This window comes from Peromyscus eremicus, chromosome 23, assembly GCF_949786415.1.
Source record: "Peromyscus eremicus chromosome 23, PerEre_H2_v1, whole genome shotgun sequence".
In the NCBI taxonomy this organism is placed as follows: Eukaryota; Metazoa; Chordata; class Mammalia; order Rodentia; family Cricetidae; genus Peromyscus; species Peromyscus eremicus.
Window position 1 is genome coordinate 27,071,207 of NC_081438.1, and position 27,565 is coordinate 27,098,771.

A 27,565-nucleotide genomic window follows, 5' to 3' on the forward strand; every position below is an offset into this window, starting at 1 on the left:
GATGTTGCCAAAAACCAAGACAGGAGCCGCTCCTGGGATACCACCAAGTTATGGGGGTGGGAAAGCTGGCTAAGCAGTCTATCACCGGAAAGACCAAATTCTGCAACAGAAGAGCTGAGGAGATCAAAGGTGTTGGGGGTGTCTGTTTCCTAGTGGCTGGAAGCCAGTCAGGGAGGTTCATTAAATGCTAACATTCTTTAAAAAGTAAAAAATCTCAAAAAAAAAAAAAAAAAAAAGGTATCCTTTTACTGCCTCTTGCATTTGGGATCCTTTTCTGTACTCCATTTCACCTCAAGAAGTTAAAAAAACAAAACAAAACAAAAACCTTTAGTTTTGAGACAAAGGTCTCATGTTCAGGCTGGCTTGGAATAACCTGACCCGGAAGTGTTGATCCTCCTATCATCTTCCCAAATGCTGGCATGGCAGGCTCATGCCACTACACCCGGGTTCAAACAAGAGGTTTCCAATAGACAAAGTGCATTATGAAAGTGGGAGAGAGTCCCACGTGGAGGCCTGAGATTTGCTCAGCATCAGTTTCTTCATTTATGAAAAAACGAAGATCTTAGTCGGGCCGTGGCGGCGCACGTCTTTAGTCTCAGCACTCAGGAGGCAGAGGCAGGCGGATCTCTGTGAGTTCGAGGCCAGCCTGGTCTACAGATCGAGTTCCAGGACAGCCAGGGCTACACAGAGAAACTGTTTCCAAAAAATCAACAAAACAAACAAAAAACAACGATCTTGAGATCTTTCGTAGTCTCAAGTGTTGTCCGGGGGGGACTCTGGTGGAGCTGGCAGGTCTGGCGACTTTCCCAGGCTGAGCTGGAAACCCCCTCACCCACCGGTCAACCCTGGAGTCCCCCGTTGGGACGCAGCCTGCACGACCGGAAACGGTCCCTTCTGCTAAGACAACAGCCTGGACGCCGGCCCGGGGCATGCCTCTCCCTTCCTCGCTTCCCCAGCACGTTCAGCTAGGACCCAGCTAGGACACTGCATTGTCAGCCCGCCCAGCACGCCGCGGTCCGTCTTTACCTGCGTCTCAAAAATTCTAGTTCCCCCGCCTCCTGTTTAGTGAAAGCACCTTCTCCTCGCCTATGCTATTGGTCGGCAGAGCCGTCCCTCAGAGAAGAGGCCGGGACAGGTGCCCTTTCGAGGTTCTAATTGGTGCTCTTGACAGTCACTCGCCCGTCTCTAGATTGCAATTGGTCTCCTTTGAAAGAGGGCCGGACTCTCGGGCTTGCGGTCTCTGGGTGTCTAATCCCTTGAAGTCGAGGGCTGTTGTCCCCGCCTCCTGGGTGCGTTTCATTGGCTCCATCTCTCGCCTCCAGAGTTGTGATTGGTTGTCGCTGTGCGGGGCGGGCCATCCAGAAGCCGCGGCCGTTGGCGAGGGTCCGCACTGACCCCCTCCCGTCCCTCGGCCGGGTCGAGACTCGAGAAGCTCCACCTCCTTGGCGTTTTCTGATTGGGCAGTTCTAAGGCGTCTCTGGCTCGTGATTGGTCCGCGGGGTTCCCGACCCTCGTTCCCGCCCCCCGGGGGCGACTACGGCGGCTCGGAGGTGGGGGAGGGGCGAGGAGGGCCGGCCGGTGCCGTCAGTCAGGCAGCGGGAACCGCCGGGAGCGGATGGCGGCGGTGGTAGCGGGCCCACTGGCCGCCGGGGGTGAGGAAGCTGCAGCTTCAGTCTCCGTGCCGGGGTCTCCTGGCCTACCCGGGAGCCGCAGCGCAGAACGAGCCCTAGAGGAGGCTGTGGCCACCGGGACCCTGAACTTGTCCAACCGGCGTTTGAAGCACTTCCCGCGGGGCGCGGCCCGCAGTTACGACCTGTCAGACATCACCCAGGCTGGTGAGTTGCGCCGGTGCCCGGAGAGAGGAGGAGGGGACCCACACGGGACCGCGACCCCTCATTTGCATAGCCCCGCCTGGCGTCCGAAGCAGGCCCACCCCTTCACCTGGCACTCTTGAGGGCTCGCCCCTCGGGATCGGCATCGAGCCTGCGACCTCCCCTCCCCGCCGTATCAGAACCGCTGGACGAGGAGTTGGCTTCCAGCTTGCACACAACACTCTCGGCCGGGCTCTCTCAGACTCTCCGCTTTATTTGCATATTGCGCACCTGTAGCGTGGTCCCGCCCCTCACCTCCTTTCTTCTTCAGTCCTAGATCTGATGGGCCCTTAAAGCAAGCCCCCACTTGTAATCAACAGTCACTGCGTTTTTCATCCTTCTGGTCGTTTCCAACTCCTTCCTCACCCCTCCACCCCTATCCCAGCTGCCCCAGTTATCTCCTTCCCAAGGATCGCCCCTAACAACCCGACGTTTCTGCTTGCTGTACCCTGGTCTCCACACGTCCCAGACCCTCTCCCGCGTCCTCCCCAGCCCGTCTGTGTGAAAGAAGTGAATCCCCCGCTGTTAACTTTCCATCTATTGTCGCTGCCTCCTTTATCTTCTTCCTGCCTCTCTGTGAGGTCACTGTGGAGCCTGTGACCTCATAGGAACCCTAGAATTACCATTTCAGGTTCTGCTTTTCCCTTAGGGGAGGAACTTGAGGCAGTTTACTGAAAGGAAGGAAATTGTATCTCGTAGTTAGGAGTGCTGACCTGCTGGAGACTCTCTTTCCAGTCCCCGCCCTCAGGATCCCTCTAATCATGTCCCCTCCACCCTGGTGGGTGTGTGTGTGTGTGTGTGTGTGTGTGTGTGTGTGTGTGTTTGGGATCCCTCTAATCATGTCCCCTCTACCCTGTGTCTGTTGATGGCCAGGCCCTGGGGACTGTACTGTGACAGGTGAGTCAGGGTTCAGCTGCTTAGGAGGCAGCCTATGAACTTGGGCTGGCAGCTGAGGGTGGGGATCAGAACACAGGACTGCATTCCGGGAGCCCCACCCCGGTCTAGGCTGGTGCGGGAGGGCCCCTTTCTGCACCTCTCAGCCCCAGGGCGGGATCAAAGAGCACGTTGCTCCAGCAGGTGCCTGCCCACCTGCAATCACACCCGCTGGCTGGGCCACAATCTCCCCTTACAGCTCTGGAGAGAAAAAGTTTAAATCTCTCTGTTTTTAAGTTCTTTTCCCCCATACCCGCCGAGTGAGTCCTGGGAATGGGTGAGCCCCACGAGCCGTTCTTGCCCCTCCCAGGCCCCCCAACCCCCCAGCTCCAGATTGACCTCAGCAGCTGTGTGACACTGGCCGTCTGTTCCCTTTCCCCTCCCCCCTTTGCTTGTTTTTTGACAAAGACCAAATGTTTTTCTTTACTTCCTCAGGGCTCTGTCTCAGTGAGTGGACTCTTGGGAAAACTACCCAGCACTCCTCGCCCTTCCCAGCTCCTGCCCCCACCCAGCCTCCTCCTCAGCATTCCGGCTGAGGGTGCAGCGAGGGCTCCCCGGGTACAGGTTCAGTTGTGTGGTAAAGTGGGAAATCCTGAAAGCCCCTCTGCCTTCTTCAGTCTCTTCGGGGCCCAGGTTCTAGGCAGGTGGGTTCCATTATGTCCAGCTGACCTGTCTCCTCTCTCCAAGCTGGGTACTCCTAGCCTGGGAGGGGTGTGTGTGTGACTGAAGCCCAGAGTTGCCCGGTACCCTGTCCTCCACATCCCCTCGCTCTCTAACCCAGACCAAGTACTTTAGCGTTGTGCTGCTGGACTGTTCTGAACCGTCTCCTGCTTGCGCTGCCCCTGCATGCCCCCTCTGTGGACATTCCTGACACTGGAGGACTGTGTTCCCTTGGCCTACTGGTAGAGAGCTGGGTTGGGGGAGGGCACCTTCAGCAAAGGAGAAGTGTAGATCACTCTCCCACAGACCACATCCTGTGCCCCTAAGCCCGGCCTCCTCCAGCCTGGGCTCCTTCCGCCCCTGACTTCTGCCCCTTTACCCCTTACCCCTTATCCCATCTTAACGTGGTCTCCACTCCAGTGAACATGCACACACACACATGCACGCATGCATGCATGCATGCACGCGTACACACACATGTGCGCACACACACACACACACACACACACACATACTTATGCATTTGTGGGCACAGAGGAAACAGGCAGGTGTCGGGCATGGGTGGAGGACCAGATGCAAGCCTTCCACCCTCTCTGGAACTATTTTTCCCACACTAGCTCTGTGTTCACTAAGGCTGGGGCAGAGAAGAGGAGTGAGCAGTTTGTAGGGCATCAGGCTAATATCCCCTGGGAAACAGATCCTACAAGCCACAACCCAATGGATTGTTTCTACCCCATTTCCTGTCACAAGATGCATTTCCTCAGGGACTATCCCCAGCTTCCCCTCCTCTTAGCTTTTACCCCCCACTAAGGAGGCCCTTAAAGAAGCTCACAACGTCTCTTGCCTGGGATTTCCCCTCAAAAGCCCAGACACCTCCCAGGGCATGCTGAACAGAACAAACAGAAACAGGGGCTTCTAGGGGTCTGTGGTCTGTGTCCACACTGCAGGGAACCACAGACTCACCTCTGGCACTGCCGTAGTGAGCAGTGTTTGAAATAAGGGGAAGAAGGCTCTTCCCCTCCTCACTCTGCTACTTGCTCTGCTTAAGGTGAATGCAAAGACTCGGCGCCTGGGCCTGGGTCAGAGAGGAAGTGGAGGAAGACAGCTGGGGTTGGAATAGGGCAGCCAGCCTGGGGACAAGGGACTCCAGTGGGAGGGACCTCGAGGACTCTGAGAACTCGCTTCCCGGGCCAGCTTAGCCTGCTGCCTTTCCCTCCTAGACTCCCTGGAGCTGGATGTTCTTAGTCCTTTGGTCCTGGAGGCTGATGAAAAGCTGGCGGAGAGTCCCTAGAGCTGGGGTCTATCTCGTTCTTCATTTCTTCCCCGGGTTGAACACAGGCTGACGCAGGGAGGAAGGGCTCTCCTCCCTGTGCTTCCCCCAGCGGCTTCTGTGTTATCCCCTGACCTCTCCTACCTATCCTCTCACTGTGGTTTTCAACTTCTCTCTCTCGTGCTGGGATCACATCCAGAGCTGTCTGTGTGCTAGACCCATCGATCACAGCCAGCCCTAACCAGCTTTTTTTTTTGGCAGGGAGGGGGGAGAGTAAGTTCATAAGTGTGTATGGAGGCCAGGAGAGGATGTTGGGTGTGCTGCTCCATCACTCTCCACCTTACTGTCTTGAGAGGGCATCTCACTGAATCTGGAGCTAGGCTGGCAGCCCACAGGCCCAGCTAATGTCTTCTGACTCCCAGCCAGTCCCCCAGCACTGAGGTCACAGGTGCATACCCGTGCCCAGTGTTTTACATGAATGTGGGATCTAAACTCGGGTCCGCATGCTGTGTAGTGAGTGTGCTTGCTCCCTGAGCCCTCTCTTCATCCCTCAGACTGTTTCCTTCCAAGCCCATCCCCCTTCTGGGATCTTTCGCCTTTCCGTTCTCCTGACATCTCAGAACACAGAGAGCACAGCGTCACAGAACCCTGCCGCCACACTGCTAGGAGAAATCTTCATTTGTCTTATTTTGGGGGGTAGGGGTGGGACAGAGTCTAGCAAGCTGTCTAGTCCTGAACTCTTGATTCTCCTCTCTCAGCGGTTCTGATTGTTGGAGTTACAGACGTGAGCCACCCCATGCGGCTTCATTTGTAATAAAGATGGTGTTTATGGTCTGTTGTACCCTCTCAAGTCTGGCCTTCTCTTGGCCTTTCTGGTCGTGCTTGTAACGTGCTCAGTTTGTAGAAGGCTTGTTGTTTGCCCAGGGAGCCCACGTGCGTGAACGCGTGTGTATGTGGGCACACGTGTGTGGAGGCGAGGGGCTCGATCTCAACTGTTCATCAGGTGCCACCCACTCTGCTTCTTTGAAGCAGTCTCTTCACTGACCTGGTCACTGAACCAGCCAGGCTGTCTGCTCAGCTGACCACTGAGCACCAAGGAGCCACTTAGCCCCGCCTCTCCAGTGTGGAATTGCAAGCGAACACTGCCACACCTGCCTTTTTATATGTGGGTTCTGGGGGCTGGAGCTCAGGTCCTCACTCACGGGCAACAGCTTTACCCACGGAGCTGGCTCCTCAGCCCTAGGGGCCTGATTCCTTCGGTCAGCGGGGGCTCGGGAGCTGGCGCTGGTTCAGGGGACACTCAGTCCCCTTGTGCAAGGCTGAGCCTCTCCTGACCCTTACTTTCCTTAGACTTGTCTCGGAACCGGTTTCCCGAGGTGCCCGAGGCAGCGTGCCAGCTGGTGTCCCTGGAAGGCCTGAACCTCTACCACAATTGCCTGAGATGCCTGAACCCAGCCCTGGGGAATCTCACAGCCCTCACCTACCTCAACCTCAGGTAGTGGGAGCTGCTTCTCTAGGCCTCCAAGACCAGTGCTATTGCCCTGAGAGGTCCTCCTGGCTCCCCAGAGCAGGCCCAGTGCTGGGGTGCCTTGCCTGAGGACTGCGCCTGCTGCCTTTCTCCCTTCCACAGCCGGAACCAGCTGTCCTCGTTGCCACCCTACATCTGCCAGCTGCCCCTTCGAGTACTTATTGTCAGCAACAACAAGCTAGGAGCCCTGCCTCCAGACATCAGCACCTTAGGAAGCCTGCGGCAGCTTGTGAGAATGAGGGGCAAGGGCCAGAAGAGGGACTTTGGGGGGTAGCTAGAGAAGGGTAGGAAGCACCCTTGGGAAAAGGCTTGGACTAAAGACAAGTGGCCAGGGAGAAACAACGGCAGAGCGATTTCCGCCGCTCCTGGGCTGACGGCGCCTTCTCTGACCTAGGACGTGAGCAGCAATGAGCTGCAGTCTCTCCCTGTGGAGCTGTGCAGCCTCCGATCCCTGCGGGATCTCAATGTTCGGAGGAACCAGCTCAGTGCCCTGCCTGATGGTGAGGAAAAGGGAGCACAGAGGATGGCGGGGTGTGTGCCTGTGTGTGGGTGGGGGGGGGCGCCTTCAGCTAGGCTGCTGTAATGAAGATGCCGTAGACGGGGCTCTGAACAGCACTGTCGCTTCCCACCGTTAGATCAGGGTGCCGTGTGGTCAGGTGGTGTTAGGGTCCCACCTCACCGGCTCCTCACCTCACAGCGCAGAGAGCTCCTGGGGTCTCTGAGCTCTATGGTATAAGGATGCTAATCCCTTCTGGACTCTGCCTCATGGCCTTGCTTACCACCCAGAGGCCCCACTTCTCGTACCATTCACTTTGAAGGTTATGATTTCAACACATGACATGGCAGAGGGGCACAAACACTGAATCTGAAATAATGCTTCTACCTTGGAAAAGTCACAGCAAGAAATCTTTTAAAAATAACCTTGCCTTAGTTGCTCAGGGATTTTCAGTAGCTAAAGCAAACAGTAAACAGTTGTATTTGCTCTTGACTATGGCAACCCTCTGAGGCTGGGAAGGCGTGGATTCCCAGGTCTGTTTTTACGTGGAAACAGGCTAGGAAAGAAGGGTAGGAGTGAAGTCAGTCAACTGTAGAATCAATCCTAAGGTTGGAAGGGACCTTAAGGCCCACCCAAGCACCCAGCCCAGCAAGAGCTCTCGAAACACTGGTCAGGTGATGCTCTTGAACCTCCTCTCAAGGCCTCTGAACTGGAGGTGTGGGGGGGGTCCTGACATGACAGTCTAGGCAGCCCTGTTTAATGAGGTAATTATGACGTACCAGATGGTCTGTTGGGAAGCAGGCTTGTTGCTCAGCCAGGTATGTGTGCTTCCTGTGTTTCAGGTGGGGCGATAGATGTGACCGAGATCTGAGACCATCCCTCAAAGGTTTAGTGGCTTAATGGAGAGACAGGCATTCATAGGGACCTGCTAAAGCAGGAGGCTAGGGAGCCCAGGGAGTGAGGGAGAAGAGGGCTCTTCTGCGGAGCCTGGGAAGTCACGTCTCCCCGAAGCTCAGACCTTAGGAGGTGAGCGGTCCATGCTTCGTCCAGGCAGAGGAAGGAGCACCATATGCAGAGCATGGAGACGGGGAGCATGGTGCAGCATGGGTGCACTTAGAAAGACAAACTCGGGGGCGGCAGGAAGAACAGGAGTAGTGGGCACCCATTTTCCTGCCTCTTTCTGCCTCTGCCGTCCGTCCGTCCGTCCGTCCGTCCACCTCCCAAGTCTGTTAAGTGTCTTAATTAATTTTCTCTTACTGTAACAAAATAACTGAAGCTAAGGAATTTGGTTTTGTTGAATTGAGACAGGATCTCACTATGTAGCCGCCCTGGATCTCTCTCTGTAGACCAGGCTGGCCTGGAACTCACAGAGATCCACCTGCCTCTGCCTCCCGAGTACTGGGATTAAAGGTGTGCGCTACCTGGCTGGAATTTTGTTTTTTGTTTTGTTCTTTGAGAATAAACAACAAAATTTTGTGTTTTGTTTGGCTGGAGTTTTTTTTTTTTTTTTTTTTGGTTCTTTCTTTTTTTTTTTTTTTTTTTGTTCTTTGTCTCTTGTAGTTCAGGATGGCCTCCAACTCAGTATGTAGCCAAGAATGGCCTTGAACCCCTGCTTCTCCTGCTTTTACCTTCTGTGTGGTGGGGTTACAGGCATGTGCCGCCATGCCTGGTCTCTGCAGTACTGAGGACCAGACCTAGAGCTTTATGCATCCAGGTCAGCATTCCACCAACTGGGCTATGTACCTAGCACTCCTTTTATTTCTTTGGTTTTTGAGATAGGGTTTCACCCTGAAGCCCAGGCTAGCCCTTAACTTGTGATGCGCCTTTTGTCTCAGCCTCCCAAGTGCTGGGATTGTAAGTGTGAGCCAGCATTGGAGGCCTGAGGACCAAGTAATGTAATTTAAAAACATTTCTTTTTATTTATTTATTTACTTTCTTGCTTATTTATTTATTTATTGTGGGTACCTACACATTCATATGTGCAAGTATCACATGCCTGTGGGTGTCACCAGGGCAGCACAGGGCAGCATAGAGCAAGAGTGCCAGAGAAAAGGCCACTTCTTTTTTTTTTTTTTTCCCCGAGACAGGGTTTCTCTGTGTAGTTTTGGTGTCTGTCCTGGATCTCGCTCTGTAGACCAGGCTGGCCTCGAACTCACAGAGATCCGCCTGCCTCTGCCTCCCCAGTGCTGGTTTTAGAGGTATGCGCCACCACTGCCTGGCTGAAAAGGCCACTTAATGGTCCATTAATCCATGAATCCACCGTGGAATAGCCCATTCCATTCATCCCTCGAGAGACCCATGACCCCGTTACCTCCTGTTAATCCCACCTCAGAACACCAGTGTCAGGGATTTGGTGATTAAGTATCTAACGCTTGAAAGTTAGTCATAGCAGTAGGGGCATAAATACAGGGAGTTCTCCCTGGGGCCATGAAAGACCCGAGCAAAACGCTTCTTGAGTATGAAGGAACAGTGAATTCCAGGACCCTGAGGTATGTGAAGATTCATAGAAGAGGTAAAGCTTGAAAATAGGCTTCCTGATTGATTGATTGATTGAGGCTCTCGTGTAGCTCAGGATGGCCTTGAACTAATGCACTATTATGTCGCTGAGGCTGGCCTTGAATTGTGTGCTCTTCTGCACACCATGCCCACCCGACTTCAGCAGCCATGGCTGTGTGGTATGGGAGGCTTTTGTGCAGCAGTCAGTTGGTTTGTCTTGTGCTGCTCACTTGAGAGTGTAGAGTGGGTTTCGGTGGGGGCTGGCAGGGGAGGAGGATGCGTCGGGCTCCGCGGCAGCTGACGCACACAGGGCTTGGCTCAGATGTGAGTGGGGAGAGGAGCAGGTTGTTTCTGGTAAGTGAACTGAGCCAGCCCAGGAGTGACTGGCTGGTCAGAGCCAAAGACAAGGAAGAGAACTCAAGGCCTCAGGCCTGGGCTTCTCCTAACTCTCCCCTTGCCCAACCCTAGAGCTGGGGGACCTTCCTCTGGTCCGCCTGGATTTCTCCTGTAACCGTGTCTCCCGAATCCCGGTCTCCTTCTGCCGCCTCAGGCACCTGCAGGTCATTCTGCTGGATAGCAACCCCCTGCAGAGCCCGCCTGCCCAGGTGAGGCGCAGTCTGGGTGGACCTTGAGGACAGTGATGCTGTTAGCATGGGAGGGTCCAGTAAGGCTTGGGGAGCCACCTTATTCTCATGCCTGTGCCCCCCCACAGATCTGTCTGAAGGGGAAACTCCACATCTTCAAGTACTTAACGATGGAGGCCGGACGGCGGGGAGCTGCCCTCGGGGACCTGGTCCCTTCCCGCCCCCCAAGTTTTAGTCCTTGGTAAGGGGAAAGAATCCTCTTCCTGGGACCAGAGACCACCCCTGGATTCCAGGGTGAGGGGGGGGTGCTGCCAGCATGGGGCTGACCAGGTCTCCCTGGCTGCTCTAGCCCTGCCGAAGACTTATTTCCGGGACGCCGGTATGATGGTGGCCTGGACTCTGGCTTCCACAGTGTTGACAGTGGCAGCAAGCGGTGGTCGGGAAACGAGGTAAGGACACCGGGGTGTCACCGCTGAGGGGACTCGGCACTGAGGACCCTGACCGAATCCCTTGTAAGAGGCACCTCCAGTAAGAGGTCATGACTGGGACTCCTCCTCCCTCTATCCCCAAGAGGCTGGCTCTCCCCCTGACCCAGTGTGGGACCCCATATGGTCTCAGCCCATGTCCCATCTCTGCCTTAAAGTCCACAGATGATTTTTCAGAGCTGTCCTTCCGGATCTCAGAGTTGGCCCGGGAGCCCCGGGGGCCTAGACACCAGAGGGAAGATGGTTCTGGTGAGCGCGGGAGTCTGTCCAGGAGGGCGAGGGTGAGGGAGGGCCTGGAATCCCCTCCTGCGTGCTCGCTAAAGTGCCCTGGCCTTGCAGGCGATGGAGACCTGGAGCAGATTGACTTTATTGACAGCCATGTTCCTGGGGAAGATGAAGAGCGGGGTGCGGCTGAGGTGAGGACCCGTGATGCCCTTGTCCAGGGGAAGGGAAGGGTACTAATGGGGACACCAGGGCAAACCGGGGGACCAGGCCTTTCCTCAGCCTCTGCTGCTCTGTCCTCAGGAGCAGCTGCCTGCCGAGTTAAGCCTTGTCGCAGATGTGGAGAAGACGTGGAGCAGCAGGTACTTCAGCCCCCAAGCCCACACCTCTGCCCCGTGCTCAACAGTCCTGGGGACCTCCCCTCACCTGACAGAGGTCTCTCCCGGGCTGTCTTCTGCAGGCGGGAGGAGCCTGCAGGGGAGGAGAGACGGCGCCCGGACACTCTGCAGTTGTGGCAGGAGCGGGAGCGGAGGCAGCAGCAGCAGCAGCAGCAGCAGAGTGGGGGGTGGGGACCCCCGGAGGGACGGGGGGGGGGGGGGGGCTGGACAGCGGGCAGATGCAACCCCCTCAGACTTGTGTTCTGAGGGGGTGGCCTGACTGTAGAGCTCACGCCGCCTCTGCTTCTTCCAGGGTCCTTAAGCGGGGGGTCAGAGCCGCGGGCGCCTCGGCCTCGTCCACACAGGCCGCCTCCAAGTAGGTGTCCTCCCGTGACCCGTCTCCCTACGCCTTCTTCGTGGCCTTCTCTGAGTCCCTTGTTTTTCTTCAGTGGCCCACCGAAGTCCAGTGCTACCCAACTAGGAGTTTCCGGGGGGCAGGGAGCTCCCACACCATCCCCCCTCTCCCAGGACCCCGTTCCTGTATCTGGACCAGGTAGGACAGTGTTTCAGATGGTGGCTTGGGGTTGCTTGGGACACAGGAAGAAGAGTGGGCCACTGAGGGGGTCTCTCTTGCCTGTCCCTGGCTTTCCCCAGGGACAGCTCCTGTTCCCAGGCCACTGGGCTCCATTCAGAGACCAAACAGCTTCCTCTTCCGTCCGTCCTCTCAGAGTGGCTCTGGTGAGTGTCTGCCGTTCTGTCTCTTGGGCCTTGAGTCTCTCGGGGTGTTGTCCCTCTTCGTGGGAATCCCACAGGCAGGAGGTGGTTTTGGTATGAGACTGTGGGAAGCTGCCTCCAGAGTTTCCCCGTGAAGCAGAGCTACCCCACCCTCCTTGCTCTCCTAGGCCCTTCCTCTCCAGACTCCATTGTGAGACCTCGGCCCTTTCCTCAGACTCTCGACGAGAAGGAGCTAATGTCCCAACTTCGCCAGGTGAGCAGAGCGCGATGTGTGGAGGCAGAGGCCTGACCCAGCGTGGACCTCCTTCCCCTTTCTTTCCTCAGGACCCACACAGCCCCAGCTTCTCCTTCCTGACCCAGAACCGTTATCGAGGAGGGGAAGGGATGGAGTGAGTTCCTGCTGACCTCACCGGCTCCTCCTGTCTCCGCTTCCAGGTCCTCGAGTCCCGGCTGCAGCAGCCCCTGCCTGAGGACCTGGCAGAGGCCCTCGCCAATGGGGTCATCCTCTGTCAGCTAGCCAACCAGCTGCGGCCCCGCTCTGTGCCCTTCATTCATGTGCCCTCACCTGCTGTGGTCAGTGGGAGCCCGGAGGAGGAGGAGGAGGAGGAGGAGGAGGAGGAGGAGGAGGAGGAGGAGGGCATGGGACAGGTGTGTGGCTTGGCCTTTCCAAACTCTTCCCTTCCCCCACCTTCAGCCAAAGCTCAGTGCCCTCAAGTCTCGGAAGAACGTGGAGAGTTTCTTAGAAGCCTGTCGAAAAATGGGTGTGCCTGAGGTATGGGGGTGCTCTTTGCTCTGGGGCTCAGCTGAATACGGTGCATGAGGGGTGGCGTTCCATCCGCAGGGGATCTAATTCTCCCGAAGCATGTGTCCTGGGCCCACCCTCACAGCTCTGCCCTGCCTCCCTCCTGGCTCCCGGTCCTGCATGTCTGCATGTCGGTATGGCTCTGGCTGTGCTCCTGGTGTGTGAGGCGAGGGTGGGAAGGTCTGTGGCTTGATGCTGCTGACGCCTGTTATTTGTCCTTGTCCATGTGCCCTGCCCTCCCTTCCCAGGCTGACCTGTGCTCGTCCTCAGATCTCCTCCGGGGCACCACCCAGGGGCTGCGGACCATACTGGAGGCTGTGATCCTGGTGGGGGGCAAGGCCCCTCTCCCAGTCCAGCCCTCCTCCGGTCTGGGTGGCTTCCTCCTCTTCTACGTGGTCTCCATGCTGCTGCTCTATGTCGTCTACACTCGGCTCCTGGGCTCCTAGGACCCACGCTGTCCCTACCTACCCCACCTTCTATTTATAGCCCTCCTAGTCAGCCGTGCCCCGGCAGTGCCTTCAGCCCCACCAAAGACACTAGTGTACCCTCACCAACACTGACCTCAGAAGCCCCTCAGTGCCCACAGTAGCCCTTACCCACTAGTGCTGACGGTGCCTTCATGTCCCCAGCAGCCCTGTCCCCCAGAGGATGACAGCCCTCGGCCCTTCCCCCCCTCCCTCCTCCCTCCCCCTGCTGGCTGCTAGGGGGAGCTAAATTATCTCTGTTTTGTAGAGAGAACTCTATATTTGTAGGGGTGCGGCCGTTGTGGGCCCCTGGTTCTGTGTATAAACTGTATAGAGCGTCACTTCTGTGTGTCTTGTGTGAGCGGCTGCCGCAGCCAGGCCCTGGCCTGCCTGGGCTCCGTGTCCGTCAGCCCGCCTGTCCAAGCATCTCCGTTTGGAGATGTCAGGCCTCTCCTGCCCTGAGCCTTCTGTGTCCCCCCTTCTGTCATGTGCTGACAGCTTCCATGTGTCGTCTGCCCCAGGCATGGGGCAGTGTCAACCAGGAGCGCGCCCCACCCCGCCAGCCTTGCTTGGGGAATGCCAGGGAAAACTTAACCTGGGCCCCTCCCCCCAGGAGTCCCTGTGCCAGCCCCACCACATCCTGGAAGAGGAGGGGGCCCCTGGAAGGGGCCTCCCTCACATCGCTGCTGTCCTTCACGCACTTCTGGAACAGCCTTAGGGTAGAGGTTGGGGCGCTTGGCCCCAGCCACCACCGGACCTGTCCTGGGAACAGATGACACCTGAGCCTTGCCAGTTAACAAGGACTTGGTGACCACGGCCCTGCGCGTAGCAGGGGCTTGGGTATCCCCCTGCCCTTAGGCTGCCGGGGTGCAGCCCCGGGTCTGGGTGAAGAGTGTTGTGTCGAACACAATAAAGAAAAGCCCAAAGGCCTGCAGCTTGGCCCTCAGGTGTGTGCCTGTCTGTGAGTGCGCGAGCTTCTTGGGGACCTGGGTCCTCTGCGGTGGGTCCCCGGGCGGTCAGTCTGCCGCGTCCTGTGCTGGGCAGCCCTGGGGCTGGCAGGGCACAAGTGCCCCACGGCTCTGCCGCCAGGGGGCGCCCTCGAGAAGCTGGCGGGAGCGCACCACGTGGCTGGGCGCTCTGGCGCAGGCGTCGTGCCGAGGCCCTGGGGTCGGCTAAGCCTTGGGCGCCCATGTAGTCGGGGCCACGGGCGGGTGGGCGGCCCGGCGGAGGCGTGCCTGCGCTCCACCACACAATGTTGCCCTGGCTTGGGCCGTGGGGCACAGGCCCGGGGGAGGCGCCGGGGGAGCCAGGCCTCTCCACAGGCAGTGACCACGGCCGAGACCGGAGCCCTGGAGAGGAAAGCACGGAAGAGCCAGGGCCGCCCGCGCAGGACAGGTGAGGGCGTGGCGCGGCCGCTAGGAGGCGCTGTGGGCACTTTCCCGAACCGAGGAAGTCCCAGGAGGAGGTCGCACCCGGGCTGGGTGCTGGCCCTGACTCAGGTCAGCCCTGGGAAGGGACGCGTGTGGAAGAGCATGTCCTTCCCTTCACACAGCCCATCTGAGGCCGGAGCAAAGCCGTCGCCGCCCTCCAGTCACCTGGCCACTGGGCAGGCCGCCGAAGCCCCGGGTAGGCTCCAGGTCTTGCTGTTTTTACCCACAAGGCCCCGGGGATTCAGAGCCTGTTCTAATCTTGTCTCTCCTTTGCAGTACCTCTTTCTCCCCAGGTGACCTCCCGGGTCACCACCTCAAGGATGACCCCACTGCCACTCTGGGATCCCAGCCATGAGGCTAAGGCCAGACCTCAGCTGATGGTGAGTTGGGAGATGTGTGGCTCCGTCTCCAGGTAGCAAGAGGTGCCATGAGAGAGATGGAGCTCAGTCACTTCCTGCTCTCCACAGGGGGCCGGCTGTGGGTCAGGCGTGTCTTTGTCTGGCAGGACACTGTGTCATCCTTCCTGGCCTATGTATGACGCCTGGGGTAGCATCCCTACCTCAGGGCATCCAGAAGAAGAGCGGGTGTCCAGGGATGCAGGTACTGTTCGTGGCCCCTCAGCTCAGTTGGGGTGTTTCTGCAGTGAGGGCTAGGATGGGAGGCCGAGGCCACCAAGCTAGCAGGCTGTCCTCCTCAGGGCTCCCGGTGACAAGCTATGATGATGTCTTCCTCTTGGACCCTCTGCTACCCTGTGGGCAGCGTGTTCCCCTGTACCTGTCCAAGCCCCCTCAGCAGGTAAGAAGAGTGAGCCCTTTCCATACCTCCTCCGCCAGGCCTGGGAGGATGACTTTCCCTTCCGTTTCCTCAGGCCATGGGCTCTCGGAAGCTGCTGCCCCCACCTCCCATCGTGTCCTCCTCTGTGTGTCCCTCGTCGTCGTCCCAGACCTGCTCCTCCGCCTGGCTCAGCGAAGCAGAGATGATTGCCCTCACTGGTCTGCTGCAGATGAGCCAGAGCGAGCCCCGGTCTCACTCCTTGGCCAGCCCGCTGACCTCTACCAGCTGCCCAGACCCCGTCTCTGCCCCCGAAGACCCAGGCCCCAGTGGTGGCCAGAGCTGTTCTGGAAGCACTGACCCATGTCCCACACGGAGCCCAGATACCCACTGTTCATAGTCCCCTCCCTCCGTGAGTGCTCGCTTCCCACAAGCTGTTCCGTCCACAATAAATCCGTTAGTTTGCAAAGCAGACTGTGTGTGCAGCCGGGGACAGTGGGCATGGGATGTGCAGGAGGTGGGCTCCTTCATCCCGCCACACTCACTTGCCCTTCCTTCAGTCTCCTCACTCACCGCTCGCCCACTACTTGGGGTGGGGAAATCCACTGAGCCAGACAGTCAGGGTGCAGAGCACCTTTAATGGGTAGGTTGGGTCCACAGGATGTGACTGGGCCGTGCTCTAGGAAGCAAGGGCTTGGTCAGCTGGGCCAGGCCCCGAGAAGGGTCAGGTGAGCCTGACGGGCACCAGAGGAGGACTCGGGAGGGCAGGTTGCTGGGGAGCTCTGATGAGATGCCTGATGCTCCCGTCGTTTTTGAGCTGGGGTTCTCGGAGTTCCTCTCTGACTTGGAAAAGTTGAGTGAGGATATCTCTTGGGCTCAGAGGACACAGTGACATCTAGTGTCAGCTGCCAACATGTGAGGGGACAGAACTGTCCAAATTGGGGTGGGGAATCTTCATCCATGGCTTGGCCACAGCTAGCTTGAGACCGATTCTGTAGGAATTCTTCAGGGAGATAAGATCAGGGGGTTTCGGCTGAGAGGGCCCAAACTTTGTAAGGTTTTGGGGTTTTTTGTTTGTTTGGTTGGTTTTTGGGGGTTGGGGCAGAGAGAGGGTCTAGAACTTTCCAAGAGTCTAATTTCTGGGGAGAATCTCTTCCTGAGGGTTTCTTAGCTGGAAGTGACAACCGGCAAGGGGCAGCAGAGCAGCTTACAAGGGACGTGGTGGCCACAGGGCGCCTCGCTCCCGCGTGCAGGAGCTGAGCTGAGCTGAGCTAGTAACTTTTTCTCCTCTTTTCCTCTCTTCCCTGACCAGTGCCTGGGTCTCCTCCCCTGACCATCTCCCACAGAGTTCTAGAACTTGATGCTGGCATAGCCATGTGGACTCTCCCCAGGGGCTGCTCTGGGCACTTCCAAGGGAGGGATTAGGTCCAGGTCCACGTAGTTGAGGCAGTTGTCCAGAGACCCTGGCTTAGCACTGTTCATTCCTACATAGTCTGGGATGTACATGTAGTCCCCAGATAGTTCTGAAAGTTTGGAAGAGTGGGCCTGAGCCTCTGTGGGTCCCCATCTGTTCCTAATGCTGCAGGGGAAACCCTGATGCCCAAGTTCAGGTTCCCTGGCCTTGAGCTCGTAGTACAAAGGTCCTGGTAAGAATCTATTCATGGGCATGTATTCTGTGCCCTCAGAATCCTGAAGCGACTTGCCAAGAGCTGCCCTGGCAGGGGTGGGAGGAAGGCCTGGGGGTGCCATCCACATGTAGTCACCAGCCTCTCTTCCCCCCATGTGCACGTAGTCATCCCTCACTCCCATGGCGATAGAGTCCCCATCCAGAGCTAGCCCCTTGTAGGAGGGTGCGGGCCCCAGCCTTTCCAAGGCCTTGAAGTAGTCCTGCTTTTCTCTCTCACCGGGGCTTCGTGGTTGCGCTGCAGAAACAGGGGTTTCATACGGTGCCGGGGCAGGGGCTGCAGAAGCACTCTTCGGAGGCTCTCCGGACGGTGGCTCATCCTTCCCACTGCTCCCCAGCCTCTTCATGGCAGCCAGGACCGTCTCATGAATGCTTTGGGCCACCACTGCATCAGGCGCCTGCATCCACAGCTCCCCGGGACCCGTGGGCGCTGAGCGCCCGAGTTCCAGGAAGAAGAAGGAGTCCGCATGGCCGCAGCGGCGCACGCTGAGCAAGGACAGGCGCAGGGCCGGTGGTGGCGATGTCCGGCTGTCTCTGGAGCCTTTGCTTCCTGGCTTCCGCAGGAGGCTCAGGGACCCAGAACCCAGGCACAGGCGATAGCTGCCGCTGCTCAGGCCTCGTGCTCGCCCCAGCCCCTTGGACCGCAGTGTCACAGGCCAGACGTCCTGGAACGGGGCGAAGATCCAAGACTCAGGGGCCTCTTGGGGACTGAGACCTGGAGAGAACAGGCAAGTCACTGGGAGGCAGGGGTTGGGGTCACTGGATAAGCTAAGCTGGCACCCCCCTGCCCTCCCTGTCGCCCGGGGCTCACCCATAGCCGTGGCAGCAGCCGCAGCGGCGGAGGCGCGCACCTCCAGCATTGCGCTGTACCACGCTTGCTGCTCCGCTTCGCTGGCCGCCGCGACGCCCAGGCTGCTGTCGCTGGTATAGACGACGATCAGGTGGCGCTGGCGGGCATCGGCACGCTTGCTGATGGTGCAGGCACCCTCCAGGCTCACGCTGCGCCGGGGTCGCGGCGGGCGGCAGCCGCCGGCCAGGAACTTTTTCTCGCTCTCGTAGCACTCCAGGCGCGGAGGGTCCGCGCGCAGGACGAAAAAGCGGCGGCGCTGGGACTTCTGCTTCCGCAGGTGGCCACAGAGCCGCACGTCGGCTGGGCAGGGCCAGGGAAACGGCGAGCCAAGGGACGCGTCGGTGGGCTCGGCCCCGGGGGAGACGGTGGGACCCACTGTGGGTCCCGTGCCTGCCGGCTTCATCTCCAGCCAAAGGCAGTCAAGTGCCCTCGGAAGGACTGATTTGGATAGGGTCCCCTGAGCCACCACCGGCTTGGGACGAGTAGCAGAGACCTGGGAGATGGCAACTGTCTGGTTACCCTGCATCTCCCCACGCCCTCTCCGGACCTGAAGCTGGTGCACAAGGAGCCTGTGCACCAGCGTGAGTGTGTCCCAGTGGCCAGTGACACCAGGACTCCTAGGTCTAAGGAAAGCTGACCCAGCTGGGTCAACCTCCCTCTTGGAGTCTCCACCCCTTCAAGTTAACCCTCCCACGCCCGAGCGCAGGAATTTGAGTTTGGGACCCACAGGCTAGAGTAGGAGTCCTGCACCGCTGGGACCGAACTTTCACAGGGGCGGGGAGTGTGCGGGCGTCTCCACCAATCAGCTGACTGGATATGGGGGTGGAGGAGTACCGCCAGGGGCAGCCTCGGGCAATCCCGAAAGCCAGATACCAGGGTGCAGAAGCGGCTGTGCTTAGTAGTGATGGGACAAGTGATTAGAAGAGCCGCCTAGCGGGCCATCCTGCCAGCACCAGCTCCCCAGGCCGGAGCCACCCCGCTCCACCTCTACCCGCAGTGTCCCTCTCCTTCCCACCCAGAGATGATTTTTGTGCCTTTGCTCCCAGTTATTCAGAGAACACGGCTGCTGATCACCGCAGAGGTTCTAACTGCGGTTCCTCAATGAGTTTGGGGCGATGGATGTCCCAGGACAGGGAAATGAGTAGACTGGCCCCTGGTCACGAACCGTACCCACCAGATTCCTCTGCATTCGACTTGAATGCCACTGAAAGATACGACGACGAAGAAGAGGACCCTTCTCAGGGACACCTTCAAAGTTCCCCTCGCCATCAAGTCAAAAGGCTGACCTGAACCTGCCCGTGGCTGTGGTCACAGAAGCCAGGATTCTGTGGTAGATGCCTCGTGACCCTTTGCATCCTGAGAGGTGAGGGTGGGGTCAGAGATCAGACTGCATATGCGTACACACACCATGAGTGTACACGCCTGTGGAGGCCAGAGGCCGACCTCTGGTATCAACAAGAGCCAGCCCCCTTGTTTTCTGAGACAGGCTTACCCGCTGGGAACTTGGCTAACAGATTAGGCTAGCTGGCCAGGAGGCCCCAGAGATCTGACTCCACTTACCGCGCACTGGGATTACAAGTGCATGCTACCACGCCCAGCTTCTAAAATATGTATTGTGTGTGTTGTGCAGGTTGCCTGCATGTGTAGGTCAGAGGACAGCTTTGGGAAGTTGGTTCTTGCCTTCCGTCTTGTTGAAGCAGGGTCTCTTTTTGCTGCTGTGCCATGTACTCGGGGCACACTGGCCCGGGAGCTTCAAAGCTAGTTATTTGTAGCCTTTGCTGTCCCGGAACACTCTGTAGACCAGGCTGGCCTCGGTCTCAGAGATCTACCTGCCTCTGTCACGAAGTGCTGGGATTAAAGGCATGTACCACCGCTGCCCAGCTAGTGGTAGTTTTATATATATTTATATCTTGCTATAGGAGTCCTGGGATTATGATGCATGCCATGAATCCCACTCTTACGTGGATTCTGAGGATCAAATGGGCCATCGGGCTTGCACAGCAAGGACTCTGCCAACCAACCTATCTCCCCAGCCCCTTGGATATCTTGTTTTTCCGTACTAGGAACACTGGTACATACAGATCGAGGGGTAGGGAGTGGTGCAGTGCAGTCGGTCACAGCGTAGTTGACAAGTAGTGGGGCCTAAGCAGACACGGTGATTCCCCAATGCTGTGACAAACAAAATCCCCGTGGGGAAAGCTGAAGGTATAGAGAAGAAAAGACCCATCTAACAAGTAAACAGAAGCAGAAGAACTTGGGTCTTTTTCTCAGGCCAGTCCAAGGGCAGCCCAAGCAGAGGTCCACGGCCCACTTGTAATCTGGAATACTGGAGAAATTACTTGCCATGACCTTTGAAACTGGGCAACTTTGAACACCTTTCCAAACACCACACTGAGAGCAGATACCCAGTACCAACAACCATCATCCATATGGGCATCGAGTGCCTGGGGCCTGCCCCAGGTGCTTCCCAGCCAGGCAGAGCCCCACCCAGGGCACAGAGAAAAGCTCCAAGTTCAGCTGGTAGGCCCTGGAAGGGAGCCCTGTGGATAAAGCGCTTTTGCAAGTTTGTGACTTGAGCTGGGTCCTCAGGATGCACAGAAAGCTGGACATGGAAGCCTCAACCGGAACTCTAGAGGCCCCAAGTGAGGTGGGTAGTGGAGACAGCAGGACCCCAGCAGATCTCTAGGCTGTTAGCCTGAGGTATATGGTGGCAAACAGGTCTCCATCTCAAGGGAAACAGTCTCACTCCCTCAGGATTGATTTGACGCTATCCAGGAAGGGTCTCTCTCTCTTCCTGCCTCCCTGAATCTGGTCATCTTGCAAACATCTGTCCTTGTGAAATCCCATCTGCTGTCACAGAGACGGCTCTAACGCTCTGTGTCATTCAGCCCTGGAGCGCTGGGTAAAAGATAAAGCAGGAAGCAGCAGTTATCCAAGGACCTGGGGTGTGGACTAGCAAGAGCTAGGAGATGTAAACAATGCCAGGTGACTTGGTCTGCTGGGTACCAGGAAAAGCCTGGCTTACCTCAGTTGCCATAGCAACAACTCTGCTCTTGGCCCTGCTTAAGCATATTTTATAATCTGAAACCCCAGCAACCCAGGAAGCGGCATATTTGGGGCCCTGCTAGGTTCGGGGCACACGACATCTATGAAATTTTGTTATCAGGGGTAGGAATCCATTTAGTGGAGCCTGTGGATGGTCCCTGTGATGGCTTATTCTCTGGGTGTGTATGTTGTGGACTGGGGCGGGCGGGGTGGATGGGTGAGGGTACAGGACCAAGCTATATGAGCTCCATCAATCATCCCACCCCGTGGCTCCCACGTGGAGAAAATTCCAGAGGTTCAGCTCCTGCTTTGTTACCCGCAGAGGCTACCCATGGGTGACTGGCTGACAGATGGGCCCCGAGCCAGAGGGCTGTCACCTGTATAGTATGGCTAGAGCATTGGCCAGGGCCTGTATGAAGGACCTGGACAGTGTGTGAGCCAAATGCAGTTCCAGCCTGCTTGTGCACGTGTGCGTGCACATGTGGGTACACACATCTGGTTAGATGTAGTCAGGCGAGGCTGTACAAAGAGGAAGACAGGCCTACTCAATCAGGGATGATTCCATTGTTTTTGCCACTGGTCTGGAGAGGCTATATGGAGGAGAGTGCCGGGCCCTTCCTTGCTAAGGACAGTGGTTCAGCCCCAGCCTCAGCCTGTGCCCAGGGAATGTTTGAGGCTAACCCAGGGCAGATTCTCAGCCTAGTATCTAGTGCTGGCCAGAAGACTGGCCAGGGTCCCTGTCAGACAGGGGACAAGACGGACAGACAGCAGCCAGGAGGTCCTGGCCCCGGCAGCAAGTGGGCGACAGGAAAGCCCCTGGGATATGTACGGCACAGTGTGACTTGGACTTTAGGGCCCTTTAAATCTGAAGTGATCTGGAGCCAGAGCGAGGGAAGCTGGGTGAAAGAAGCCTGGGACTGTGGAAGCCCTCACTCCTGGCTGAGAGCAGAATGAGGGGAAAGGGGAGCACCCGGAGACGTGGCTCTTCCGGGAGTGTTTGCCCAGCACGCAGGAAGCTTGGGCCTGATCCCCAGCACCTCCTAAAACCGTGTGGTAGCGCGTCAGGAGTTTGAGGCCAGCCCAGGCTACGGAGTGAGTTCCAGGCAAGCCAGGGCTACACAGCGAGATCCTGGGCCCAAAACAGCAGCAGCAAAAAGCAACCGGAGAGGAAGCCTTGCAAGAGGGCACACACCGGGAACCTTGGTGTTTGGGAGGCGGAGGATAGCCTGAGCTACACAGGCTTGGTGGTGGTGGGGAAGAGTGATCCTAAGGATGACCATGAAGAAAGAAAAAAAAAATCAGACGGGAGACAGAAAAATACGGAAAAATCTGTACAAAGGCTAGGGGCCAGCTGGGTGACCTCCCTCCTCCCCCCTCCCAGGAGAGGGAAGAGGCTAGGCCTGTAGGAAACAGTGAAGGATTGAATCTTGTTGCAAAACAGGAAGGCCAAGCCTGGCTTAGCAAATAGCAAGAGCTAGAAATCTTTCCAGAAAAGTCTAGTAAGTAAAGTAAATGATAACCCAATTCCCACATCCCTTTGCAGGTCCCTGTGGAAGGCCCAGAGAAATCCTAAGAATGAGTAGTTTCCAGGGCCAGGAACTCTTGGCTGAGGTCTGCAGGGCGGGGCCTCGCCAGGCCTCCTGGGGTAAACAGCAAACGCCAAGTGTCTTCTCAGCTGGAGGGGAGTATTTATCCCTGCACGATCGCCCAGACACCTGGCTGCTGACCCAGCCGCCCGCCCGGGGTAAGGAACTGCTGGAGATTCTGAGAATGCCGGGGAGGGGACTGTTTACTCACCAAATCCCTCCCCTGTGGCACCTGCCCCGTGACTACTGAGCTCCAGCCGCAGACGGGGACCCCCACTCATCCCTGCCTCTTGCTAACAGAGGGTACGCAGTTCAGCCTTTGGTTGAGGTCACGTGTTTTATCAGCCCGGGCAGTGCGGATCGGTCGTGTTGACTGATCCGTGTCCACTCCAGCTGGCACAAAGCAAGACGCCGAGAGCCACTTTGTTCTTCTTTCAAATGCAGTCTTTTCCAACATTGCCTCCAAACAAGCTTTGGTGCAGATATTTAGGAGCAGCGGGAGGAATGTGGAGAAAAAAAGAAAAGAACGAACTCCCCAGCCAATCACAGCCCTTTCATCGGAAAAGCCTAGACTCGGGGGTACACGCTCCTGTGTTTGTGTGTTGTGGAGAGAATGAGGACACTTGGTTACTCACCCTCTACCCCTTGGGCTCCAGAATTTACTACCCAGGCACAGACAGGGGTTACCCTATTCCTCAAATTCACAAGAGGATTCTAGGCAGGTGCTCTACCACTGAGCCACACCCCGGCCCCTCACTGGGGGATTCTAGGCAGGGGCTCTACCACTGAGCCACACCCCAGCCCCTCACTGGGGGATTCTAGGCAGGGGCTCTACCACTCAACTATATCCTGAGCCCTCTTTTTTACTTTTTATCTTCTTAGTTGATTTTGAGACAAAGTCTCACTAAGCTGCCCAGACCAGCCTTGACTTCACTCTATAGTCCAGGCTAGCTTTGAACTTGTGATATCCTCCTATCTAAGTCCCCCAAGTTCTAGGATTACAGGCCTGCGCCAAACTCAGCTTAATCCCCCAAGTTACAGGGTTGTCTGGGAGAGGAAGAATGGCTGGGTGTATATTTGTTTACATTTGTGTGCATATATATATATATGTATATAATAGGCTATATTAGAAAATTCTCTATAAATATAAAACACTGGTATCCAAACATGACACGGTTAACTAAAGTGCTTGACAGAAGCCGGGCACATGGACCCCGTAGGTCAAACTCTGCATCCTGAGTGCCAGGATGGGGGGCAGCCTGGGAAGGGAAATGGAGGTGGAAAAGAGGGTGTGGCTGAGCCAGGAAAAAAAACAGAAATACTGGACACCAGAAGCTTCCAGTCCCGGGGCCGTCTGCTGGCTGTCAACACCAGGCCTCATCTTTACCCTACATTCCCGGCTTGGTTTCTAGCTGGAGGAGTGAGGCCGCTTTGGAAGGTTGGCGTGGGGCGGCTGCTCCCTCGGGGGAGGCTGCTGCTGGCCTGACTTCCCTCACCACAGGCCAGGAGGGCCAGACGGAGGGCTGTCTTCATACCGAATAATCTGACAGAAATACACGGTTGTGGGGCCCCCTGGTAAGGGTGTCTTTGCTCCTTCTGGGCTTCTTCCTGGACAGGTGACAGCGAGCAGGGAGGAAGCCCCTGGGCGGCAGACCGGGAGGCCTCAGTCTGATTCATCTATAAGCCTCAAGCACCTCCCCTGTTCCCAGATCCCTAGCCCTGCAAACCAGGCCCAACCCCAGCCTCAGACCCACAGAAATGCTCCACAGGCAGATGGTCAACAGAGCTCTAAGGGGACAGGGGAGCCCCCCACCCCAGGGTAGGGGAGAGCTCCTTCTTCCCCCAAGGACACAGTGCTACAAGAATGGGTTTGTGGTTGGAGGTTTGGAGGCAAAGGCTGAGGTTCCAGTCTGGAAAGAAAGAGCAAAAGGTTAATAGGTTAGGGGGGGAAATTGTAGAGGCCACAGAACATAACTGCGCTTGAGGACCACAGAGCAAGGGAGATGGAGGGGATGTGAAAGGAGTGGAATACAGAGGGGGCCTGGGAGCTGGGTGTGGTGATACACCCCTGTCATCCCAGCACTCAGAAAGCTGAGGCAGGAGGATCATGAGTTCTAGGTTAGCCTGAGCTACAAAGTGTGACTCAGTCTCAAAAAAGGGAGGGGGTGTTGGCTCTGTGGGTAAAAGCATTTGCTGTGCCAGCATGGAGACCTGAGCACGAATCTCCAGCGCCCACGAAGAAAGCTGGTGTGGTCACACGTGCACCTTTGACCCCCCGTGTTGTGGGCACAGTGACCGGAGGCTTGCTGACCACCAGTCTAACTGTCCAGGTTCAGTGAGAGGCCCCATCTCAAGAAGAGAAGGTGGAGAGGGATAGAAGGGCACCTTAGCCGGGCGGTGGTGGCACACGCCTTTAATCCCAGCACTCGGGAGGCAGAGCCAGGCGGATCTCTGTGAGTTCGAGGCCAGCCTGGGCTACCAAGTGAGTTCCAGGAAAGGCGCAAAGCTACACAGAGAAACCCTGTCTCAAAAAACAAACAAACAAACAAACAAAAAAAAAAAAAAAAAAAAAGAAGGGCACCTTAATTCCTCCTCCGGCCTCGGTGAGTGCATGGGTACACACATGCACTCAAAGACGGGATTTTATCCCACATCACCATCTTCTGGAAAGACGTCTCCACTGCCACAGTGTGGTACTCACCATGAAAGGGTTGGTGGAGATCCCAGACACCTGGCTCAGAGGCCTCTGCCCCAGCTTGGAGGGTCCCAAGTCACCAAAGGAAGAGCCTAGGAGGCAAGGGCAATAATTTGGCTGAGTGTGTCCATCACCTTCCTGGAGGGGAGCCACTGCTATATCCCCAGTGAAGACCCAAGAAGGGCCCTTCCAGAATTCTCGGAAAAAGTATGGAGCCATCGGACACGGGCAGACCTATAGCTCATCTGGTCCCCCTACTGGTCAGAAAGAGTCTCTGTGTGTGTAGTTCAGGCAACCTTCCCCCGCCAGCCCCCACCCCTCCACAAATTTATCTTCCTATGGTTCAAGCAACTGGGGACTAAAAAAAAAAAAAAAATCTTTAAAAATATTTGGCTAGGCAGTGGTGGCGCACACCTTTAATACCAACACTCAGGAGGCAGGGGCAGGCGATCTTTTAGTTCAAGGCCAGCCTGGTCTACAGAGTGAGTTCTAGAACAGCCAGAGCTACATAGAGACCTTGTCTCAAAAAAAAAAGGGTTGGGGACTTAGCTCAGTGGTAGAGCGCTTGCCTAGCAAGCGCAAGGCCCTGGGTTCGGTCCTCAGTTCCGGAAAATAAATAAATACATTGAAAAAAATTTTAAATTCGTATCTATGTGTGGGTGTGCATGCTTGTGCACAGTGGTTGAAAGCACACACTACTCTTTCAGCGGGTTGGGTTCCCACGTTGGGTTCCCAGCATCCACACTGCATAGCTCACAAATGACAACCCCAGCTCCAGGGCGTTTGATGCCTTTTTCTGGCCTTTGGGAGTACCTACACACACCCACACAGAGACACACATACATATAAAGAGAGAGTTAAATTTAAAAATTACACCTCTGGGCGGTGGTGGCGCACGCCTTTAAATCCCAGCACTCGGGAGGCAGAGGCTGGTGGATCTCTGAGTTTGAGGCCAGCCTGGGCTACAGACTGAGTTCCAGGACATCCAGAGCTCCACAGAGAAACCCTGTCTCAACCAAAACCAAAACCAAACAAAATGTGAAGAAAGATTACATCTGACATGTGTTGGAGTCCCTTTCTTGTCTTTACAGGCGTTTACATGGCGTTTCTGTTGCATTAGATCATAGGCAGCCAAGCATAGCGGCCCAGTTACGTAATCCCAGCACCCGGCAGGCCGAGGTGAGATGATCATAGTAAATTCAATGCTAGCCTGGGTTACATACTGCAAACCTATCTCAAAACAAAACAAAATAAGATAAAATAAAAAGGCTGGTGAGGTGGCTCAGTAGTAAAGGTTCTTGCTGCCAAGTCTGCCGACCCGAGTTCAATCCCCAGGATCCACCGGGTGGAAGGAGAGACCTGACTATCACAGACTGTCTTGACCTTCATAGCAGTGATGTGATATGTGCCCCCCCAGCGCCCAAATAACTGTTAATACAGAGCGAATTCCAGGATAGCCAGAGCTACACAGAGAAACCCTGTCTCGAGCAACCAAAAAACAAACAAAAAACCACAAAAGGCAAAGGCTTGGAGAGAGAGGGCTCTACAGTTAAGAACACAGGCCACTCTTGTAGAGGACCAGGGTTCAAATCCCAGTACACACCGGGTGTATCAAGCCATTTGCGGCTCCAATACAGGGGGATCTGATGCCCTCTTCTGGCCTCTTCAGGTACTGCATGCATATGCTGCATGGACATCATGCAGGCAAAACACCCATAGATACAAAACAAAAACTCCTCTTAAAGGATATATATACGGAGAGAGGGAGGGAGGGTGTGTGTGTGTGTGTGTGTGTGTGTGTGTGTGTGTGTGTGTGTGTGTGTGTGTGTATTCCTCCCTTCTTTATTGTACGGGGTGTGTGTGTGTGTGTGTGTGTGTGTGTGTGTGTGTGTGTATTCCTCCCTTCTTTATTGTACGGGGTGTGTGTGTGTGTGTGTGTGTGTGTGTGTGTGTGTGTGTGTGTGTACTCCTCCCTTCTTTATTGTACGGGGAATGAAACTCAGTGCCTCACTCATGCTAGCCAAGAGCTCTGCCTGTGAGCTACATATCCCTGCCTTCCTTTCGGTTTTTGAGATGGTCTTGAACTTGTCTTCACCTCTTGGGTAGCTGGGATTATAGGATGCACACCAAGTGTGCAGAGGCTCTGTGTAAATGATACACCGTTCACATAAGCAGCGTCTGTGGAGTCCTGTGCGCACGGGAGCCCCGGAACAGACCACACGGAATACTCAGGAGCCGTACTGTACCAACATACAGCGGGAAGCGTGGAGGAGGAGGGGGTTCACACCCAGTCCTCTTACCATTCTGCTGCTCAGCCAGCGCAGCCTGTGTGGGGAACACTGGTGTAGGGAAGGGGCTGGCAAAGGCCCCACCAGGTGGTACCGGCTGGAGGAGGCCAGGCCCAACACTGCTCATCCCGAAGCCGGGCCCTGTGGAGTGAGAGACCGGAAGCTCGGGTGAGCTTGAGGATGGTAAGATGACAAGCTTTTTATTTTCTTCCCCAAACCTCCATATGGGAAATGGGGTCACGTTTCCCACAGTGGAAGGACCTTGAATGAGTCCACAGAGCCATTCAGCTTTC

General features: G+C 56.5%; 4 protein-coding genes across 6 annotated transcripts in view; 2 read left to right on the plus strand and 2 right to left on the minus strand.

Moving 5' to 3' along the window:
- Window positions 1-1,524: 1,524 nt before the first annotated feature.
- Lrch4 (leucine rich repeats and calponin homology domain containing 4) lies at window positions 1,525-13,869 on the plus strand. 2 transcript variants are annotated; one of them, XM_059248783.1, is made up of 18 exons: window positions 1,525-1,835; window positions 6,085-6,229; window positions 6,365-6,491; window positions 6,657-6,762; window positions 9,723-9,859; window positions 9,967-10,079; window positions 10,188-10,287; window positions 10,482-10,572; window positions 10,663-10,739; window positions 10,849-10,907; window positions 11,006-11,126; window positions 11,228-11,298; window positions 11,372-11,475; window positions 11,577-11,660; window positions 11,825-11,910; window positions 12,093-12,230; window positions 12,352-12,429; window positions 13,537-13,869. In XM_059248783.1, exons 1-18 carry the CDS (start codon window positions 1,616-1,618, stop codon window positions 13,639-13,641), a joined length of 1,962 nt encoding a protein of 653 aa, XP_059104766.1. In that variant the 5' UTR covers window positions 1,525-1,615; the 3' UTR covers window positions 13,642-13,869. The 2 variants fall into 2 exon arrangements, with proteins under 2 accessions (XP_059104766.1, XP_059104765.1); XM_059248782.1 differs by lacking the exon at window positions 13,537-13,869 and adding an exon at window positions 12,708-13,264 and having other exon boundaries at window positions 1,526-1,835; window positions 11,006-11,110; window positions 11,236-11,298.
- Window positions 13,870-13,979: 110 nt separating this feature from the next.
- Window positions 13,980-15,593, plus strand: Sap25 (Sin3A associated protein 25). Its single transcript, XM_059249795.1, has 6 exons — window positions 13,980-14,318; window positions 14,476-14,549; window positions 14,630-14,733; window positions 14,821-14,953; window positions 15,051-15,148; window positions 15,222-15,593. Exons 1-6 carry the CDS (start codon window positions 14,176-14,178, stop codon window positions 15,522-15,524), a joined length of 855 nt encoding a protein of 284 aa, XP_059105778.1. The 5' UTR covers window positions 13,980-14,175; the 3' UTR covers window positions 15,525-15,593.
- On the minus strand, window positions 15,517-18,240 carry LOC131897828 (insulin receptor substrate 2-like). Its single transcript, XM_059248784.1, has 2 exons — window positions 17,620-18,240; window positions 15,517-17,523 (listed from the first exon to the last, which is right to left on the minus strand). Exons 1-2 carry the CDS (start codon window positions 18,182-18,184, stop codon window positions 16,475-16,477), a joined length of 1,614 nt encoding a protein of 537 aa, XP_059104767.1. The 5' UTR covers window positions 18,185-18,240; the 3' UTR covers window positions 15,517-16,474.
- A 4,471-nt stretch (window positions 18,241-22,711) lies between these two features.
- Window positions 22,712-27,565, minus strand: part of Agfg2 (ArfGAP with FG repeats 2) — a 38,901-nt gene continuing 34,047 nt past the window's right edge. For both annotated transcript variants that reach the window (XM_059249086.1, XM_059249085.1), the window contains 3 exons: window positions 27,285-27,413; window positions 24,991-25,076; window positions 22,712-24,199 (listed from right to left, as the gene is read on the minus strand). In XM_059249086.1, coding sequence (XP_059105069.1) covers window positions 24,146-24,199; window positions 24,991-25,076; window positions 27,285-27,413 — 269 coding nt within the window. In that variant the 3' untranslated portion in view covers window positions 22,712-24,145. The remainder of the gene's footprint in view (window positions 24,200-24,990; window positions 25,077-27,284; window positions 27,414-27,565) is intronic.

Excerpts from the sequence above, each read along its gene's own strand:
- Sap25 (XM_059249795.1), top strand. The coding sequence starts at position 14,176 with ATGTTGCCCTGGCTTGGGCCGTGGGGCACAGGCCCGGGGGAGGCGCCG. Across the intron at positions 14,319-14,475 it reads GGGCCGCCCGCGCAGGACAG|CCCATCTGAGGCCGGAGCAA; the intron begins GTGAGGGCGTGG and ends CCCTTCACACAG. Across the intron at positions 14,954-15,050 it reads GCGGGTGTCCAGGGATGCAG|GGCTCCCGGTGACAAGCTAT; the intron begins GTACTGTTCGTG and ends TGTCCTCCTCAG.
- Lrch4 (XM_059248782.1), top strand. The coding sequence starts at position 1,616 with ATGGCGGCGGTGGTAGCGGGCCCACTGGCCGCCGGGGGTGAGGAAGCT. Across the intron at positions 11,661-11,824 it reads GTCCTCTCAGAGTGGCTCTG|GCCCTTCCTCTCCAGACTCC; the intron begins GTGAGTGTCTGC and ends TTGCTCTCCTAG. Across the intron at positions 11,911-12,092 it reads TAATGTCCCAACTTCGCCAG|GTCCTCGAGTCCCGGCTGCA; the intron begins GTGAGCAGAGCG and ends CTCCGCTTCCAG.
- LOC131897828 (XM_059248784.1), bottom strand. The coding sequence starts at position 18,184 with ATGCAGGGTAACCAGACAGTTGCCATCTCCCAGGTCTCTGCTACTCGT. Across the intron at positions 17,524-17,619 it reads GGCTGCTGCCACGGCTATGG|GTCTCAGTCCCCAAGAGGCC; the intron begins GTGAGCCCCGGG and ends TGTTCTCTCCAG.